Consider the following 17557-nt stretch of genomic DNA (forward strand, 5'->3'; position numbering starts at 1 on the left):
GGTGATTGCTTTTGAAGCTACGACAGCTAATCTCCTTGCGTTTTACTGCTTTTCTTGCTCAGCATTTTTTAGTCCTATGTAAGTTTCCATTTCAGTTGCCTTTAAAAGCTTCTGCTTCCCCCTGTTGTCTTTTGGCCATCCCCACTTGTTCAATTGGGGGCGTTTTCACTCTCTTCGTAAAGACGACAAAACAAAATAGAACTGAAACTATAATTGCTTTTGCTTTGTTGCCATATGGAAAGAAAGGTATTTTATAAACTGCCAAATATACATGTTCTTGAAGTGCATGGAGAAGGAAATTGTGTTAGAATAAGGAGAAAATGTACAAAGAGGACGGGGAATTCTCCTGAACACAGAAACACACAGCAAGTTACGATGCTGAAACACCAAAACTCTCCATGCTCTCTGAATATAGATACGCCTTGTATGATCATCTGTAAACTGCTAGAATGTGAAATTGCTTATGAACAAAAAACTTCTTTAAGTAGAGAACTCTAAAGGCTTGTCAGAAACCTTTCAGGTATAGAAAATGGTAGATAAAAAGCTTTGAAGTATAGACCCAGAAAATGAGACTGGATCCATGTGGCTGCCAAGTGCCCACATGAAGAAAATAGGAGTGTCGTAACTCTTTAACTTGTGTAGTTCCATCAAAGCAGTGTGCTAGAACAAGTATCTGGAAAGTCTAGCTCCTCTAATGTTATTATTTGGTACTTCTCAAGTTATTGTCTTCTGCCTCAGCCAAGTAATTCCAGCCCTGCTGTTGTGAGCTGGGCTTGCATGAACTAAGCTGCCTTTCTAGTTAGCTAATACATCACCATTGATGCTGTTTTAAAATGGGATGGGCGAGCCGACTCACTCTCTTACATGTCAATCCTTGTTGCAGTGCTCCAACGAGGATGTAATGGGCGGTTGGTGTGCTTCTGGTAGCATCTTCTTGGCTGATAAAAAGAGTGAGATAAACATGACAGCAGGTCCTGAAAAAGGGAGTGAATAAGCATGGTGGTGGATCCTTGAAAATGGATATCCTTCGAGGTTGTTCGGATATGTTCTCATCTTTCGGATTGGACGCTGCTGCTTAGGCATCAGGTTTTTTAAGCAGCAATCCTTATTACCAGTAATTTCAAGCAGTCGTTGATCCTCCAGTCAAGGCACCACTTGACTTCTTCGAGAAGAAAAAAATATATAATCAACTCCTACCACCAAAGGTTAAACGATCTAATTTAATTCCAAACCCAAAAAAATTGATTGTGAATTGGACCGAATAAAATAATTAAATTGCTAAATTTGGTTTTGTTTGGTTCAATTTTATGTTTGTTAAAATCAAATAATTTAAATTTGAATTGATTATTATTTAATTGAGCTATTTTTTATAGGCTTTGATTTAATAATGAATTTTTTTAGTCAGAATTTTTTATTTAGCTTGAATTGGTTTTTTTTATTATTATTTTTAAAATCTTAAACAAACCGAATTAAATTAAAAAAAAAATTAAATAAAATTATTAAAGTATTTGGGAACTTGCAATAATAAGTGCAATTCTTAAAAATCAGGTATGAATCTGCTATCATAAATAAAAATATTTTTCAGACATATTATAAAGATGGCCTAGTAAATGTATTTATGAATTAGTGGTCTGGTCAATGCCAAGAGAAAGTTTGATCATGCTAGACCAGAATAACAACTTACATAAGAGCCATAATTTTTTATCAATAGTTAGATTGCGCGTTTAAATTTTTGTAGAAATTTTAGAGATTGTTTTTTCTATTGTAGTCATTGCATTATTACACAACTATCGAATCTTTAGATTTTAAAAATCTTGTGCCCCTAGTTTTGACTCTTTTTTGTAATTTTTTTTTTTTTTTAGATTTCTTATTTATTTTGGATTTTATGCCCCTTTTTTTTTTGTAATTTTATTTTTGTTTTTATTTCTTAATTGAGATAGATTTTGATCTAGACTTTGTAAATTTGAAGACTTTGTAAACCTTTTAAAATAACAGATTTTATTATCATTATTTAATAAAAAATAACTAGTGAACTTAGAGTTCACACCTGCAATTTCTTTAATCTATTAAAATATTGTTATTCTTTATTTAATTGTTGTATTTATCTTCTGTCTGCTTCAGGAGTCCAACAAATTCAAAAAACCATTTGTTTAATTTAATTGTTGTATGTTCCATGACGTCGATTTGGCGGAGAAATTTATTGTAACTTGCGAGATTAATGGCTTTATTGCGAAAACGAAATTCCAGAGATAGAGATGGAACGGAGGCTGCAAGTCAATTATCTTCGCCGCCTCATGCCTTCTCGTCAAGATAGCAAATCCATAACTAAATATTTGAACTTTTTTTGTATCTGAATTCTAAGCCTCTCTTTTTTTTTTCCATGTGTTTTCTTGTCAAACATCAATCTATGTATGACATTGAACATTTCTGGATTTGAAGCAACTGACAGTGCACAGTTTGATAGAGCCTTCTGGCTAGGCACGGTGGACCACTGGACGGACCTCTTCTCTTTTCGAGGGCTGCAGTCCTTCTGGATTTTTTATTTTTTATTTTTTTTGTGGATTTTTCAAGGGTCAATTTACCTAAAGCAAGAACTGTAGTGGATCTAGATTCTAGACCGCTGTTCTGTCCGGACGAGGCTTGTCAGAGGGCGTTCTGGACTGTCGTGTTCAGAAAATCGGGAAGATCGCCAGTTCAACCAACAGCTCTTCAGCTGCGATCATTATGGTATTTTTAAAACAATAAAACTTATTATTTTTATTTTTAAAATATAAAACCAAACATCCACTACCTCTCTCCTCAATTATTAATAACCGAAAAGCAAGTTATATAGTTTAATTAGTTGAATTTTAGTTTTAATTTTTAAAAATTATCAATTTACAAATCACTAAAACTTATATAATTAGTCATGTTTTAAATTTATTTTCTAAATTAAAAGTTTGAGTCTTACAAAACTCAGAAGCTACCAAAAATTTACATAATTATTAATTTCAAATTCATAAAATTAATTAAAATATATAAATTGATCCAATACATAATAAATAATAATAATAATAAATAGCCCGTCTCGTATGTGCGCCTCTTATTTTATTGTCAAGACGATACCGACTTTCCAATTTATGGATGGGACATTTAAATGAACAACACATGTCGGGATATTTCTAGTTTTAGCAATCTTGGAAACAAAGAAAAAGTCACATCGGCAATGAAATTTAATATTGAATTGTTCTTTAGACATGATTTGAATTTGTGTTTGTTTTAAATAAATTAATTTCTTTGCTTTTTTTACACGTTATTACTATAATAATTTTTTTAAAAAAATATTATTTTAATATATTTTTAAATCAATACCATGAGTTTTATATTGTAATAGTTGACCAAGAATCAAGAAACAGATCCAAACGAGGCAACGCATTCTACCATTACCAACAAGTGCTCGGAGAGATTGATATCAGCAATTTATTTGTGATGTAAATAATAAAATTAAATGTTGGTCGTTGTTTCTTAGGCTAAGAGCATATCCCTGATCTTCTTGAATAAATTTATCAAGAGACGTGCAGAGAAAGGCTGAGCTGTTCGTTTCACTACACGTCATCCACATAATGATGGCAGCGAAGGACACGTATGGGTTATTATATTCTAGGGACCACAACTTGATGGCCCCAGCAATAAAATACAATGGGGTCAGAGCTTCAGCAGCCGTCAGGTCCGATGCTGACGCTTTATTTGTTGCCACACACATACGTAGGCGTTTTTTATGCATGTAATTTTATTTGGTGTTTGTCTTGTGCAACTTGTGAATTATTCATGCGTCCATAAAGTACTTAAGATTTATTTAATTAATATAATTTAAATAAATTATAGGTTAACAAGTTGATCTTAAAAAATTCTTAGCTATTTTACTAGAAAAATCTTAGTTTTTTTTTTTAAAAAAATTTAACTCTTGTTTTATGATGGTTAATTAAAGATTGATAATAATAAAAATTAATTCTTTAATTTTTTAACTTTAAAAAACCACTATAAAAAAAAGTGAAGGAAAAGTTTCTAACATATTTTTTTATATATATTTTTCATCATCTTGTTTTTAATATTTTTCTTTTTTTTTATATATTTTGATTTTTTCTCTTAGATTTATAGCTTGGGTTCATAATTTGTTAAGAAATGCTTTGAATGGCCTTATTCTCTGCCATAGCATCATCAATAATTAATCTCTTCTTCTAGATATTAAATCCAGTACAACAAACATTTAACTACCGGGATGCAATTGTGTGAATTTTATTTTCTTTCCTAGTATTACAAAAATAAAATGCAACATTCCAACCCTCCCATAACATGTTCAATGTGCCATTATTTAATTGCATTAACCAACTTATTTTACCACCGAACATATGTTCGACTCCAATTTCATACCCTTTTGGCATACGTCTATAACAAATACCCAATCATTAGAAATAACAAAATTAAACCAAAAAGCATTTTAAAATTTTGAAACATGAGGTATGATTTTATTATCAATATTATTATTATTATTTACCATCACATTCAGGTCAAGTGAATCATCAAATTTTTTTAAAAAATTGTATTATTTTACTAATTTTTTTTTTTATGTTTATCATGTTAATTTTAAAAAATATCTAAAATAATTAGTAATTAGAGGATGAGTCATTAGAGTAGTATACTCCACAATGTAGGCATGCGGCTTGTGATGAATACTATTTGTAGAACGGCACAGAAAACGGAGGAAAAAACTATTTGTACACATTTTAGCATGCATCAGTTGTGGTTCAAAAGAAATGTTTTTATTAGCCAATCACTACTATGAATAAATATTTTACAAGAATATTCAAAGGATATTTATTAACTGATAAATTTTGAGTTTATTAAATTAATCTAGATATATATAAACTAGTCCAAACATTAATATTAATTTTAAAAAATAAAAATCCTACAAGACAAATGCAGCCTTGTGTGTGTGTGCATAGAGAGAGAGAGAGAACTTTAATCTACCGGTCAAATTTCTCTGCTGGTTAAAAAAATGGTTGCATGGTGAAAGATGTATTCAGAACTCTATTGAAAATAACAGTTCACCTACTAAAATAATTCGAAACCTCCAAAAGAAAAAATAAAATAATTCTATAGTTGCACTGAATTAATGACGATTTTTGTGGTTGGGAAGTGGTTTTGTAAAAAAAATATATTTTTTTTATTTAAATTAACTTCTTAGTATTTTTAAATTATTTTAATGTATTAATATTAAAAATATTTTTTAAAAAAACTAATTCAATACATTACAAATAAAAAATATTTTAAAAAACAATCGCTTTTATAATATTAAATAGAGGCTTAAAACTATACAATTTGAGTTTTGAAACCCGGACAAAATCAGAATGCCTATACATAAAAAAAAAATGTCATCAAGGCGGATAAAAATATGAACTATTTAAATTTTCATTGTTCTTGTTCTAAAAAGTAAATTGACATTCTCTTATAATGAAGAAATTTTTTCCTTCTTTCTTGTTGTGTAATGGATGAACTTTCCTATTCAATCATACCGATCAAGTTGATATGCTAAAATTAATTAGTTGAGAAAAACTCGTAAATTAATTAGTTTTGCAAAATAAGAAGAGTTACTAAAAAAGAATAGAGAATTAAGTCATATTAATTAATTAGAAAATCACACTGCCATGCTCACCTAGTCATGTTTCATGTTCATCCAAGTTCAATGCCTCTAGAAAGCAGCAATCCACACGTGAAGCAGGGTGGTCTTGCTGTTAAGGAAAGGGAGATTCTCTTGCAACGTCTAATTTAGACTCCGTTAGAAAAAATTTTTTTAATATTTCACTGTATAATAAAATATAAGCTGGTAAGTAATTAATTAATATTTTTTTTTTCAAGTTTATTAAAAAAAATAAAAATTAAATCTGATAAATAAAAAAAATTAAAGGATAATGAAATTTAAAAAAATTAATTTCATAAATTATTTCAAATAAAAAATAACAATAAAAAAATAAAGATCAAATCTAAAAGATAAAATACTGAAAAAAAATAAAATTAAAATAAAAAAAATAAGTTAGTTAAAATTAGTCTGGTCATATATTATTATTTTAATATTTTTTTTAATTATTGCAAAATTTCTTGGATCATTCTTAATATGAACCACCTAGTATAGAGCGGACATAAAATGCGGGTAATAACTAAAAATATATATTTTTTTTCTATCCCAGTTGCATAGAAAAAATAAATTCTTTGAACATGGATAAATAAATAAAAAACAAATCATAATATTAAATTAATATTTGAGATTATTCTCTTTTTCATTATTTTACACTTAAAATGATCGTGCGCCTTTTTATGCACGTATTAAAAGCATTCTAACGGGGTATCGTTTTGTACCAGATACGACACCAGAAACGTTGAATATAAGTACAAAACAAACGTAAGTACGAAACAAGGGATTCTCATTCTGGAGGAGCCGAAAACTAATCTTGCATTAATTTAATACCCTATCATCGAGTTCTATTATTATTATTAATAATATACTAAAAACGTGTTGGTAAAATACTGTAGCTAAAGCGTTTTTTTTTTTTTTTTTTTTTTTTATGCCTATGGGTTTTTTTTAGTTTTTTTTTTGTGTTTTTTTTCTTTTAATGAATTTTTTTTGTTTAATTTAGTTTGTTAATGTGAAAAATTTTTTTTTATTTAGTTATCATACTTTCATGACACGGATTTCGAGTTTGATGGGTTAACTTAATTTGACGAGTTAACCCAAATTTTTTTTTGTTTTTTCCTTTTTAATCAAATTTTTTCATTTAATTTAGTTTGTTATTTTTTTTTCGTTTAGCCCATCAATTTTTTTTTCTATTTAGTTATCAAACTTTCATGACGCGAATCTCAGGTTTGACGGATTAACCTGATTTGAAAGGTTAACTCAGTTGTTTCAGATTTTTTTTTTTTTCCTCATTAGTAACAGACTTATGTCTTTTGTTTTGTTTTTTTTTAATTTTTAATCAATTTTTTTTCGTTTAGTTTAGGTTGTTAATGTTCAATTTGTTTGTTATTTAGTTATCAGACTTTTATGACACGGATCCTAGGTTTGATAGGTAACCTGGTTTAACGGGTTAGTCCAGTTAATTCTAGGTTAACCCGTTAAATTTGTTTTTCTATTTAGTTATCAAACTTTCACGACACGAATCCAAGGTTTAACAGCTTAACTCAGTTAATTCAGATTTTTTCTCTTTTTCTTCATTAGTTTTTTTCTTTCAATTGGTTTTTTTTCTTTTTAATTAATTTATTTAATTATCACACTTTTATGACATGACATTGCAGCTAGACCCGCATACAAGGCTATTGGGTCTGATTTTTTTTTAGCAGGTTTTTTTTTTGTTTTTTTTTACATGTTTTTTTTATATTTTTTTTCCCAAAAATTTATTTCTTCTTCTTTTTTATTTTTTTATTTCAAAATTATCTTTGCTAATTTTTTTAAATATTAAGCTGGTTGAAATTTTAATTATGTAGTTTTTTTCTTTAAAACATTGTGGATTGCTATAGTATTCTCATACATTATTTTCTTTTTTTTTTCCAAATGATCTTTGTAGATTTTTTTTTTATATTAAGTTGGTTAAGAATTTAGCTTTTTATTTTTTTTTTTAAAAAAAAACAATATTGATTGCTACAAGTGTTTCCCCTACATGGTTTTTGCTTTACTGCAGTGTTTCCCTATATATATTTTTTTTAAAATTATCTTTATCGAATTTATTTTTTCAATATTGAGCTGGCTGATAATTTAGCTTTAGTTTTTCCCACATGTTTTTTTATTTGTTTTTTTTTTTTTCCAAAATTGTCATTTTTTACATATTTTTTTTTGTTTTTTTTCAGAATTATTTTTATTGATTTTATTTTTTTACTATTGAGCTGGTTGAAAATTTAGTTTTTTTGTATTTTTCTTTAAAACATTGTAGCTTTCCCCATGTGCTTTTTTTTCCGCTTTTGTTTCCTTTTTTACATGTTTTGTTTTTTTTTTTTTCATTTTTTTTACCCAAAATTGACTCTTTTTTTTTTTTTTAAATAGCCTTTGTCGGTTTTTTATATATATTAAGCTAGTTGAGAACTTAGCTTTGTAACTTTTTTTTTTTAAAAAAAAAACACTATGGATTTATAATGTTTCCCTTACATGATTTTTGTTTGGCTGCAGTGTTTCCCCCACATGTTTATTTTTTTAAATTATCCTTGTTAAATTTATTTTTTTAATATTGAGTTGGTTGAGAATTTAGCTTTAATTTTAGCTTTCTCCACGTTTTTTTCATTATAATTATTATTATATTGTATTATATTATATAACTGTTTTTTTTCTTTTTAATTTTTTTAATGAATTCTTTTTGTTTGATTTAGTTTGTTAATGTTAAATTTTTTTATTTAGTTATCATATTTTCATGATACGAATCTCGGGTTTGATGGGTTAACCTGATTTGGCGAGTTATTTTTTTTCATTTAATTTAGTTTGTTCAAATTAATTTTCTTTCTATTTAATTATTAGATTTTCATACTTTCATGACACGTATCCTAGGCTTGACGGGTTAACTTGGTTTGATGGGTAAACCCGTTATTTTTTTTTTCTATTTAGTTATCAAACTTTCATGATGCAAATCCCAGATTTTACGGGATAACCTGGTTTAAAGGGTTAACCCAATTAATTCAATTTCTTTTTCTTGTTTTTTTCATTAGTTTTTTTCCTTTCTGTTGATTTTTTTTCTTTGTTTTTTTTAATTAATTTATTTAATTATTACACTTTTATGACACGACCTTATAGCCAGACCCACATCAATATTCTTGGGTCGGTGTTACAGCCAGGACTCACTTAAACTTGAGTCATGCAAGTTTAATTTTATTATTAATATTATAAATATTACTCTTAGATCAGGCGTTGCAGTTAAACCCAAGATTCTTGGATATAACTTTGCAGAAAAACCCAAGATTTTTATATTTTTATTTTTTTAAAATATTTTTTATATAAAAAAAATAACCCGCGGCATCGCGCGGGTATCAAAGCTAGTGTGTATATATATATATATATATATTGTAGGCCGGTCCAGTCTATATCATCTCCCTTTATTTACTTTTTACCTACCTCAACTTTTTTCATTTTTTATGTTAATTCACTGGCATACCATATGATAGGTAAATGGATCTATTTAAAATCAGTTTTCAACGAATATGAAACTTGCTAATAACGGATTAACGATCGGGTTTTTTTTTTTTATTTTAAAAAAAGAAATAAAAGCCAATTGACAAGCTTTTACAGGCAGGGGTAATCTCGTCCTATAAGTTCAGAAAACTAATACACGTCAGTCACTCTCTTCTAGATGCAGTCATAGACCAAGCCCTCTCTCTAGCTCTCCGCTCTTACGCGCCAACGAAGACCCAGCGGTACCTTCCACGTGTACACTCCCCCCTCTCCAAGACTCCGTCTTCTACATTCCCTCACCGGAACCCATCACGTGGCAGACATCACACCCTTCCATCTCCTCCTTTTCAAGGCTGTGTTTGTTCCGCTGCTAGCCACATGTTTTTTTTTTTAATAATTTTTTAATGTTTTTATATGTATTATATTTATAAATGAATTTTAAAAAAAAAATATTTTAATATATTTTCAAATAAAAAATAACATTTAAATCACAATAATAAATAATATAAAACCCTGCATAAAAATAATAAGTAAAACGACTTAATTCAAGATATTTAAATGCAACAACACTAATTAAAATTGTAAAATAAAATAAGATGTATTGTTTAAAAATGTGATAGATATTGCTTTTTAAAATGTTTTTTTAAATGTATTAAAATAATAATTTTTAAAATTTTATTTTTAATATTAAGATATTAAAATAATATAAAAAAATTAATTTAAAATTAAAAAAATTAAAATATTTTAAGAACATAACTAAACGGAGACCAAAATCCATCACAAAGAAAGCAAAAACACTTGCAAAGCTAACCAACTAGCCAAAGGCGTGTCCACTGCGTGTGTGTTGTTCCTGTAAGAATCTCCGAACTTTACTTACTACTTGTTAAAAAAAGGAAAGAATATTATAAAAAAAGTGAAACATAAAATCCTCAATTTGAGAGAACGTTAATTTTTATTTAAGAAAACCAGGTCGTTTAATTAGACCTTTCTAATTCCAACTAACATGAAACGCGGTCCATTTCTCTCCCTATATACATAACCCCCTCGCTCCTAGGGTTTCTCTCACAGTCACAGACTCACAGCCATCCAACCTCACAGACCCTCTTCTTCTTCCTCTGTCTCTCTAAAATCACCCTCCACCTCTCGTCTTTAATCAATTTTGATGCGATAATGCCTGCCACCGACTATCAAAGCTCGTCGGCATCACTTAGACATTCTATTTTAAGTCTCCGACGCGACCAGGTCCATTCTATGGACTCTCCTCAAACTACCTCAACTCTCGAGCTCGAACTCGATGCCTTTCAGAAACAAGTTGCCAACCGATTTCGTGATTTATCACCGATCGAACCTGATCGTTTGCTTTCTTTAGCTTGGATCCGGAAACTTCTCGATTCTTTCCTGTGTTGTCAGGAGGAGTTTCGAGTGATTTTGTTCAATAACAAGTCGTTGGTCCACAGACCGCCGCTGGACCGGTTAGTTCAGGAGTATTTTGAACGGACTGTCAAGGCTTTGGATGTTTGTAACGCGATTCGTGATGGAATTGAGCAGATCAGAGATTGGAAGAAGCTTTTGGAGATTGTTTTGTGTGCTTTGGATGATCAAAGATTGTTTGGTGAAGGTCAGTTTCGTCGTGCTAAAAAAGCTTTGATTGATTTGTCAATTTCTATGTTGGAACATAAGGATTCGACTGCATCTACTCTTGCTCAAAGAAATCGGTCTTTTGGAAGACAACAAGCATCGTCCAGAGATCAGCATCATAGGAATCTTGGGCATTTTAGATCGTTGTCGTGGAGCGTGTCGCGGTCGTGGTCTGCAGCCAGGCAGCTGCAGGCAATTGGGAATAATTTGGTTATGCCACGAGGAAATGAAGTTGGGGCCGCTAATGGAATTGCGGTGGCTGTTTATTCTATGAACACGATTTTGCTTTTTGTAATGTGGGCACTTGTGGCTGCGATTCCGTGCCAGGACAGAGGATTGCAAGTGCATTTTTCCATTCCTAGGCAGTTCCCGTGGGCTCAATCGGTCTTGTTGTTGCACGAGAAGATTTTGGAGGAGTCGCGGAAAAGGGATAGGAGGAATGCTTGTGGGTTGTTGAGAGAGCTTTACCAGATGGATAAGTGTACGAGGGTTATGAGCGAATTGACGGATTTGGTCCAGTTTCCATTAACAGAGGAAAAAGAAGGAGAGGTGAGGCAAAAAGTGATGGAATTAGCAAATGTTTGTGAGGTTTTAAAGGAGGGATTGGATCCCTTGGAAAGACAAGTGAGAGAGGTGTTTCATAGGATTGTTCGCAGCCGGACTGAAGGGCTTGATTCTTTGGGAAGGCCTAATCACGAGTAATGTTTTGAGTGACGGGCCATTTGTGATTTGGCAGATGAAGGTATGGAGAATGATTTTGAGGCATGGTTTGAAAATAAATGGGCAGGGAAAGGAGAATTTTCTTGTATTTATGGGGCAATATATATGCTGTGTAAAGAAATGTAGGATATGGAAACTGGGGCAAATGTTTGCAGCACTTGGTTGCTGCTGATCTACAGCTTTTCTGCTATTGTATAATCGATTTTTTCTCAATAGAAAATGCATCTTGCTGTTGTAGCTGATTTTCTGTTCTTGATTTTGATTTGCTTTTTGTTAAAGGTATACATATACTCTTATGTGTATTAGAAAAGGCGAGACTTAATTGCTTAAAGTTATGATCTTTGGTCATTACAAGCTAACAATAATTGTATTTATCTCGTCGTGATCTTGGAGAATTTATATATAGCTAGATGTTGATGTAAAAAGAAACAGCATTTGTACTTGTTAATGTGATGAGATTTCATGTTTTGATATGTAAGTTCTGTTGAGCCTGGAGGTAGTCTTTTTTATCCATTCCCTCTCTTGCACACACTTGTTGATCTCTTGACATTGTAATATGGGCAATTGCCTTCACAAGACTTGCCTGCTCCTCTCCCAACCTTCTATTGATGACCTGGTTGAACATTCATAAAAAATGTCAGCATTTGCCCATATCTCAACTTACAGTTGTTGTGTCCGTGGACGAGGACAGGGAGTGATCTTGTTTATCCTCCATTTTCTGTATCTTTATTTTTTTCACAACTCTATTGATTTCATTATTTGTTTTTGAGCAAATAAAGACAAGAATTCCATTTCGAAGTTTTCTTTTTTACTTGATTAATTTCTGACCACCAATAAATTACTGCAGGATATTGGTGTTTCTGCTTTAATTGTCACAGAGGTGGGTCTTACGTGTAATAGGTCAAGCTTCTAGCTTTCTACATTAGTTAAGAGGTTCATTTGACTTTGATTTGCGGCCATATGAACTTCTGAGGCTTTTTTTTTATATTGTTCTTCTTGCAATTTGCAAAATAGTTAAATATCTTAGCATAATATCTTAGAACAACTAATTGGTGGTATCCGCTGCTGTAGTTTACTTTGATTCAGTCTGATCTCGAGCCCTTGAAACTTCTAGCATTTTGACCCATGCACATTCTGCATCTAGAATGGAATCTCATCAATTTGTTTGTCTAGAATAAAAGGCATTTTAAGACTTTCTAGAACTCTTTTTTTTCTTCTGATGCAGGCACATTATGCCTTTGATGTCCTCTGAATTTTATACTAGCCTGTTTCACAATTAACTTTTTTTTTTTTACCCTACTTGATCTAGAAAACAGAAATGTTACATTCTTGATCTACTCCATATGAACAACCAATAAGAGGGTAGCCACGGCACTTGATGAGACTCTCTGATGAGTTTCTATTTTTATTTAGGTTAGTAATGGATATACAATTATACATGGAGTAGATTTTATGTGCAGAAAACCCTGTGTACTGAATTGGTAAGAATTCCAATTTAGGTACAGCACAGCAAATGCAATCAAATGCCTTGTTTCGCACCAGTAATCTATGAACCCTCCCCCCATGTTCTAACCACCAGCTAGCGATGCTTTGCTTCTTTGTTAAGAGTTTCTGACCTTTTGGGCTACGAAAGCTTCCATTGCACATCTCTTATTTTTTTGCTTCCCCACCTTTTACCCTTCTTGTCTTCTCTGTCCTTTCCTTTGCGAGAAAAAATGCTCTTTTCAGTGGTTATAGCTCCATGTTCAAGGAGGAATACACTTCATCGAATCTCTCTACAAATACAAGATGCCATTTACACTTGTTCTGCTCTTTTACTACCACTTCATATCTCCCTGATAAACTAGGGCAATAGTGTATTTCTTTTCTTTTCCTTTCCTCTTTTCACAATGCCCCTCATGGATACCAGACTAGGCCATGGGCTCAAGTTCCAGTGACCCTCTTGCGGCTTCAAACATCGTTAAGAGCTGAATTTCTAGCCACTAGTACCTTAGGTCTTTAGCCTATCAGGTGTTAGCTTGTGGTTTGTCTGCAAAATAATTGATCTACCCAATCTTCTGATTAGTTTATGTATAAATTGTGGAGACTTTGAGCGCGTTTGTCTCAGAAAGGACCACTGAAAAACATTAAATTGATGCTTTTCAGTGGTTGAAACTCTTGAGACAAACGAGTCCTCATACGATCGGTAACAGTTAATAAAACAAATCAATCGCAGCCTAATTCTGAGTACTGTTGAGGAAACTGTTTGCTATCCGTGTTTACTTGATTCAACTGTGTACATTTGATGGCCATTTCTTGTCTACTACAGTAAAAAGTTCGCCTGGCCGAAAATAATAGATTTCTGAAGCATTAAATCTTGTTATTCCTCTCCAATAACTTATTTATCAATGTTTGTTAAAGGAAATTTCTTTAGCAACCCATCACTACCCTCTTATTTATTTATGCAGCCCGGGCATGGTTGGGTTGGTGAAACATTACATCCTGAAGAGAGCAGATTAGACATTTACATTCGAACTAGAGAAAATAGTGGGGATGCCGGCACGATACCGGTCCCTGTAATGGCACAAAAGAGTGGCGTTCTATCTTGTGATGCACAGCGTGTCCGGTCACTGCATGGGCCTAATGTAAAAAAAACAGCCACCACACATGATATTGCTAGCACATGGTGTGTATTGTTTCTGTGGAGTCGCTTGTCTCTCCCAATTAACCAGGAGAGTTCAGTTGATTTTCTTCCATTAATTTCATTTCTCTGGCTGATATGATCTGTAGGTAACATAATTGCTCTTTATTGGTCATCTATTACCATCTTTTAGCTCCGTGATAAATGAAAGTGAACTTCTATTGACGATATGCTGCAATGAATACAGTATTAATGGAGTCTTAAAAACCCCCCAACAACTGCTGAATGGAGAGCAGGAAGTCAGGAAATAAAAACTTGAACCCTCAAAAACAGTGCTGAATGTGTAAAAGGATTGTCAAACTGGTAGCAAATTACCCTTATTTTCCAGTTGATATAACTGAATATTTAGTTCATTCCTGGTCGATGGCTGAAATTAAGGGTCTCTTGAAGCTATCTTGTTAGGAATGCATGCTTATCAATAGCACAGAAACAACCTATGTTCTTCGCAACCGAGAATATTTGTGCAGTGGTTGGTCCTAGATGTTCTAGTCCTAACAAAATAGCGCACCTTCATTTCATTGCAGTATCAGTATCTTTGAATTAGATTTACTTTATCCGGGAAACAAAATATGTTGTCTTTGGGATTTAAGTCAATAATTAGGCAAGTCTCAACTTGATGCTTAGTGCTAGTTAAAAATTCTTTCGTATTGTAGCAATTCTAGCTGTAATTCTGAAATAATAAGAACAGTATCATGCACGAATATGATGTGCTCCAATGGCATGTTAATACGCATGCCAAACTTCAAGCTGTTCTATAGCGGATTGACTATTTTGATGCACTCCATTTTATTGCTGTCAACAATAACAAAGCAAATAAAGCCCACTCGGTTACATATAATTCACCTTTTCTTAGCTCTAATCCAACTAATGACAAGCACTATGATAGAGACAAGAATGGCCGATCCTGCAACAACAAGAGGAGGAAATAACTTGGTTCCTCTTGAAACAGAGTTCTTTCTATTTGTTGCTCCTTCACCTAGATCCTTCACCTTTACCGATTCATGCTCTTCTTCAACATCATCAGTTGTTGCTTCGTTGATTTCCTGGGCTTCATCATTTCTTGATTTATCTGCCAGCTTTTTTTTGTGATCAGGTCCAGGTGTCGTTGGTTCTTGAACATTCGTTTCTGTTCCCAGCTTTACTGATTCTTGTGATATTTCAGCCCTGACTGGGTCATTTTCTTCTGCAGCATGTTCTTGATTAGCTTGAGATGATGGTTGGTTTGACGATTCTGGTTGTTTAGTCACTTGATCCTTGAAAGCTTGTAGCAATTGATTGCGCTCTGGATGTTTTGGCAATGTTTCTTCATCCGCGCTCTTGGCCTCTGGAGTTTCCTGTTTCTTCCACTGCTCTTTCAAACCAGGAAGCTCCTTGCTTTCCGTTTCTTCACCTAGAGTGGGCTCTTTTGGCTCTTGGTGCTCAATCTCTTTCTCTGGCTTAACCTGCTTAGAGTCCTTGATTGTTGTTTCCTGATATGTAGCTGTGGTAGCAGTAGCAGGAGGCTCTGACTTTTCAAGAGTGGCTTCTTCTAATTCGCTCTGATCTTTAGGTTCAGGTTTCCTTTGTAACGTTGTATCTCCAACTCTTTCAGGCACTCTGTCACCTGCATCAACCTTCTGTTCCACAAACTTTTCACTTTCTTCCTTGCTTTCAATATTTGGCTCTGCAGATTTTTCCTCTACTATCTCTTTGCTGTTGTCTCTTTCACCGGACATGTGATCAGCTACCTCTTCTACTTCCTTGAATTGCCCTTGATCAATTGCCTGCTCCCTGACCTGAGCAGTTTCTTCATCTGTTCTAATCTTGGGCTCTATGCTTTCTTCCTTAGCTGCTTCATTATCTTTTTCTTTCCTTGAAAGCTCAAGAGCTACTGCTCTTGTTGTTTCAGCTTCCCTTGTGTTCATCTCCTTTTGCACAACTTGGTCGATTTCTTCCACCTTCTTCATCTCGGGCTCTCTACTTTCTCCTTCAGGAGCCCTATCCGCTGTAATTTGTGTAGCTTCACCTCTCCCTTTATCAACCTCCTCTTCCTTCACTTCCTCTACCCCAACGCCACGAATTCCATTCTCCAATTTCGGCAGAGTGATCGTCAAAGTCAAATCTTGGTCACTGAATTTTGCCTTGATTTTATCCAAAACGACACCATGAGGGATTCGAAAAGCCTTGCTGAATGCCCTTAACTCAACCTCTTTCTTGTGCATAATCCACCCTATCAACACCAGCTCCTGAACCGGCTTCTTCCCACTGATTGTGATCTGATTACCATCTTCGCTAATCTTGATGTCAATATTCTCCTTTCTAAAACCTGCACCTTTTCAAATTCTAATCACAATATCCATCATGGTCACAACAGCAATAAGAGCAACAAGATTCGGAAGTGTTAACATTGATTACCTGTGAGATATGCAATAAGGTTGAACACGGTCTCGGTTTCTCTAGACAAGAAGAGAGGACCAGCATGGTCTTTAGCAACCCGAAGGCCGGTGAAGGAGGTGATATCATCTCTAGCATGGGTGATCTTGAGTCCCAGCTCTAACTCCATGGCTCGTTTGGATTATTTTTCTCTCCAAAAAAGACAAATTGAGATGGAATTAATATATAGCCAATGAAGAAATGAATGGTGGCTTTGAAGTGTGTACATAAGAAAGGCACATATTCATTGCTTCATGATATTGAATTGCCATAATCTGTTATAAACAGTTAAAAGCCGGTCGCTTTTCATGTGTGTTTTCACCTTGGCGGGAAGCTAACGGCTCCTAGTGTGGAACTGAAATATGACTTGGCTAAGGGTTAACACCCTGTGAACCACGTTGCTAACAAAGAAAAGAATGTGATCAATTTTGATTTGCATAAACAGGCAGTGATCACATAAACTCGATCATCCTTCATTCAGGAAATAAAATTTTCTCTTGAATTCCTAACCACTTTCTTGTTGTCAATTTCAATGGACACCAAAACTAAATATCACATCACAGGGTAAATATTTATTCTTTCTTCCCACATCTACTCCTTAATTTCTTTTCATAATATTAATCTTTCTTGATCCATGCATACTTGTTTTCTTTCAAAAATATTATTTTTTAGATATTACTTTTAAAACGATGAAATAAATACTAAAAAAATTAATTAAAAAGCCAAAAAAATTTAAAAACATGATTTGACTGCATAAACAAACACCACACAAGTCTACCAACTGGCCTGAAATTTAATGAATATTGCATATTATTAAAGGTTATTATTGATTTTATCTGCGTTAATTTTTTTTTTCTATTAATATGCATTTGAGAAAAAAAAAAACTGCATATATTTTTATTTCTGGGATCTTTTGATAGGAAATT

The 17557-nt window shown here is 32.7% G+C and overlaps 2 protein-coding genes across 2 annotated transcripts; one reads left to right on the forward strand and one right to left on the reverse strand.

Annotated features, from left to right (window-relative positions):
- Window positions 1–10223: 10223 nt before the first annotated feature.
- On the forward strand, window positions 10224–11779 carry LOC118061829 (protein BYPASS1-LIKE). The gene has a single exon (XM_035075421.2). It carries the CDS (start codon window positions 10352–10354, stop codon window positions 11519–11521), a length of 1170 nt encoding a protein of 389 aa, XP_034931312.1. The 5' UTR covers window positions 10224–10351; the 3' UTR covers window positions 11522–11779.
- A 3023-nt stretch (window positions 11780–14802) lies between these two features.
- On the reverse strand, window positions 14803–16811 carry LOC118061828 (uncharacterized). The gene is made up of 2 exons (XM_035075420.2): window positions 16614–16811; window positions 14803–16524 (listed from the first exon to the last, which is right to left on the reverse strand). Exons 1-2 carry the CDS (start codon window positions 16759–16761, stop codon window positions 15059–15061), a joined length of 1614 nt encoding a protein of 537 aa, XP_034931311.1. The 5' UTR covers window positions 16762–16811; the 3' UTR covers window positions 14803–15058.
- Window positions 16812–17557: the final 746 nt, after the last annotated feature.

This window comes from Populus alba, chromosome 5 (genome assembly GCF_005239225.2).
Source record: "Populus alba chromosome 5, ASM523922v2, whole genome shotgun sequence".
Taxonomy (NCBI): Eukaryota; Viridiplantae; Streptophyta; class Magnoliopsida; order Malpighiales; family Salicaceae; genus Populus; species Populus alba.

Bases quoted from the DNA above. Each gene is read 5' to 3' on its own strand.
- LOC118061829 (XM_035075421.2), top strand. From the start codon at position 10,352: ATGCCTGCCACCGACTATCAAAGCTCGTCGGCATCACTTAGACATTCT.
- LOC118061828 (XM_035075420.2), bottom strand. From the start codon at position 16,761: ATGGAGTTAGAGCTGGGACTCAAGATCACCCATGCTAGAGATGATATC. The intron at 16,525-16,613 runs GTAATCAATGTT...GAAAAGGTGCAG, and splicing joins CCTTATTGCATATCTCACAG to GTTTTAGAAAGGAGAATATT.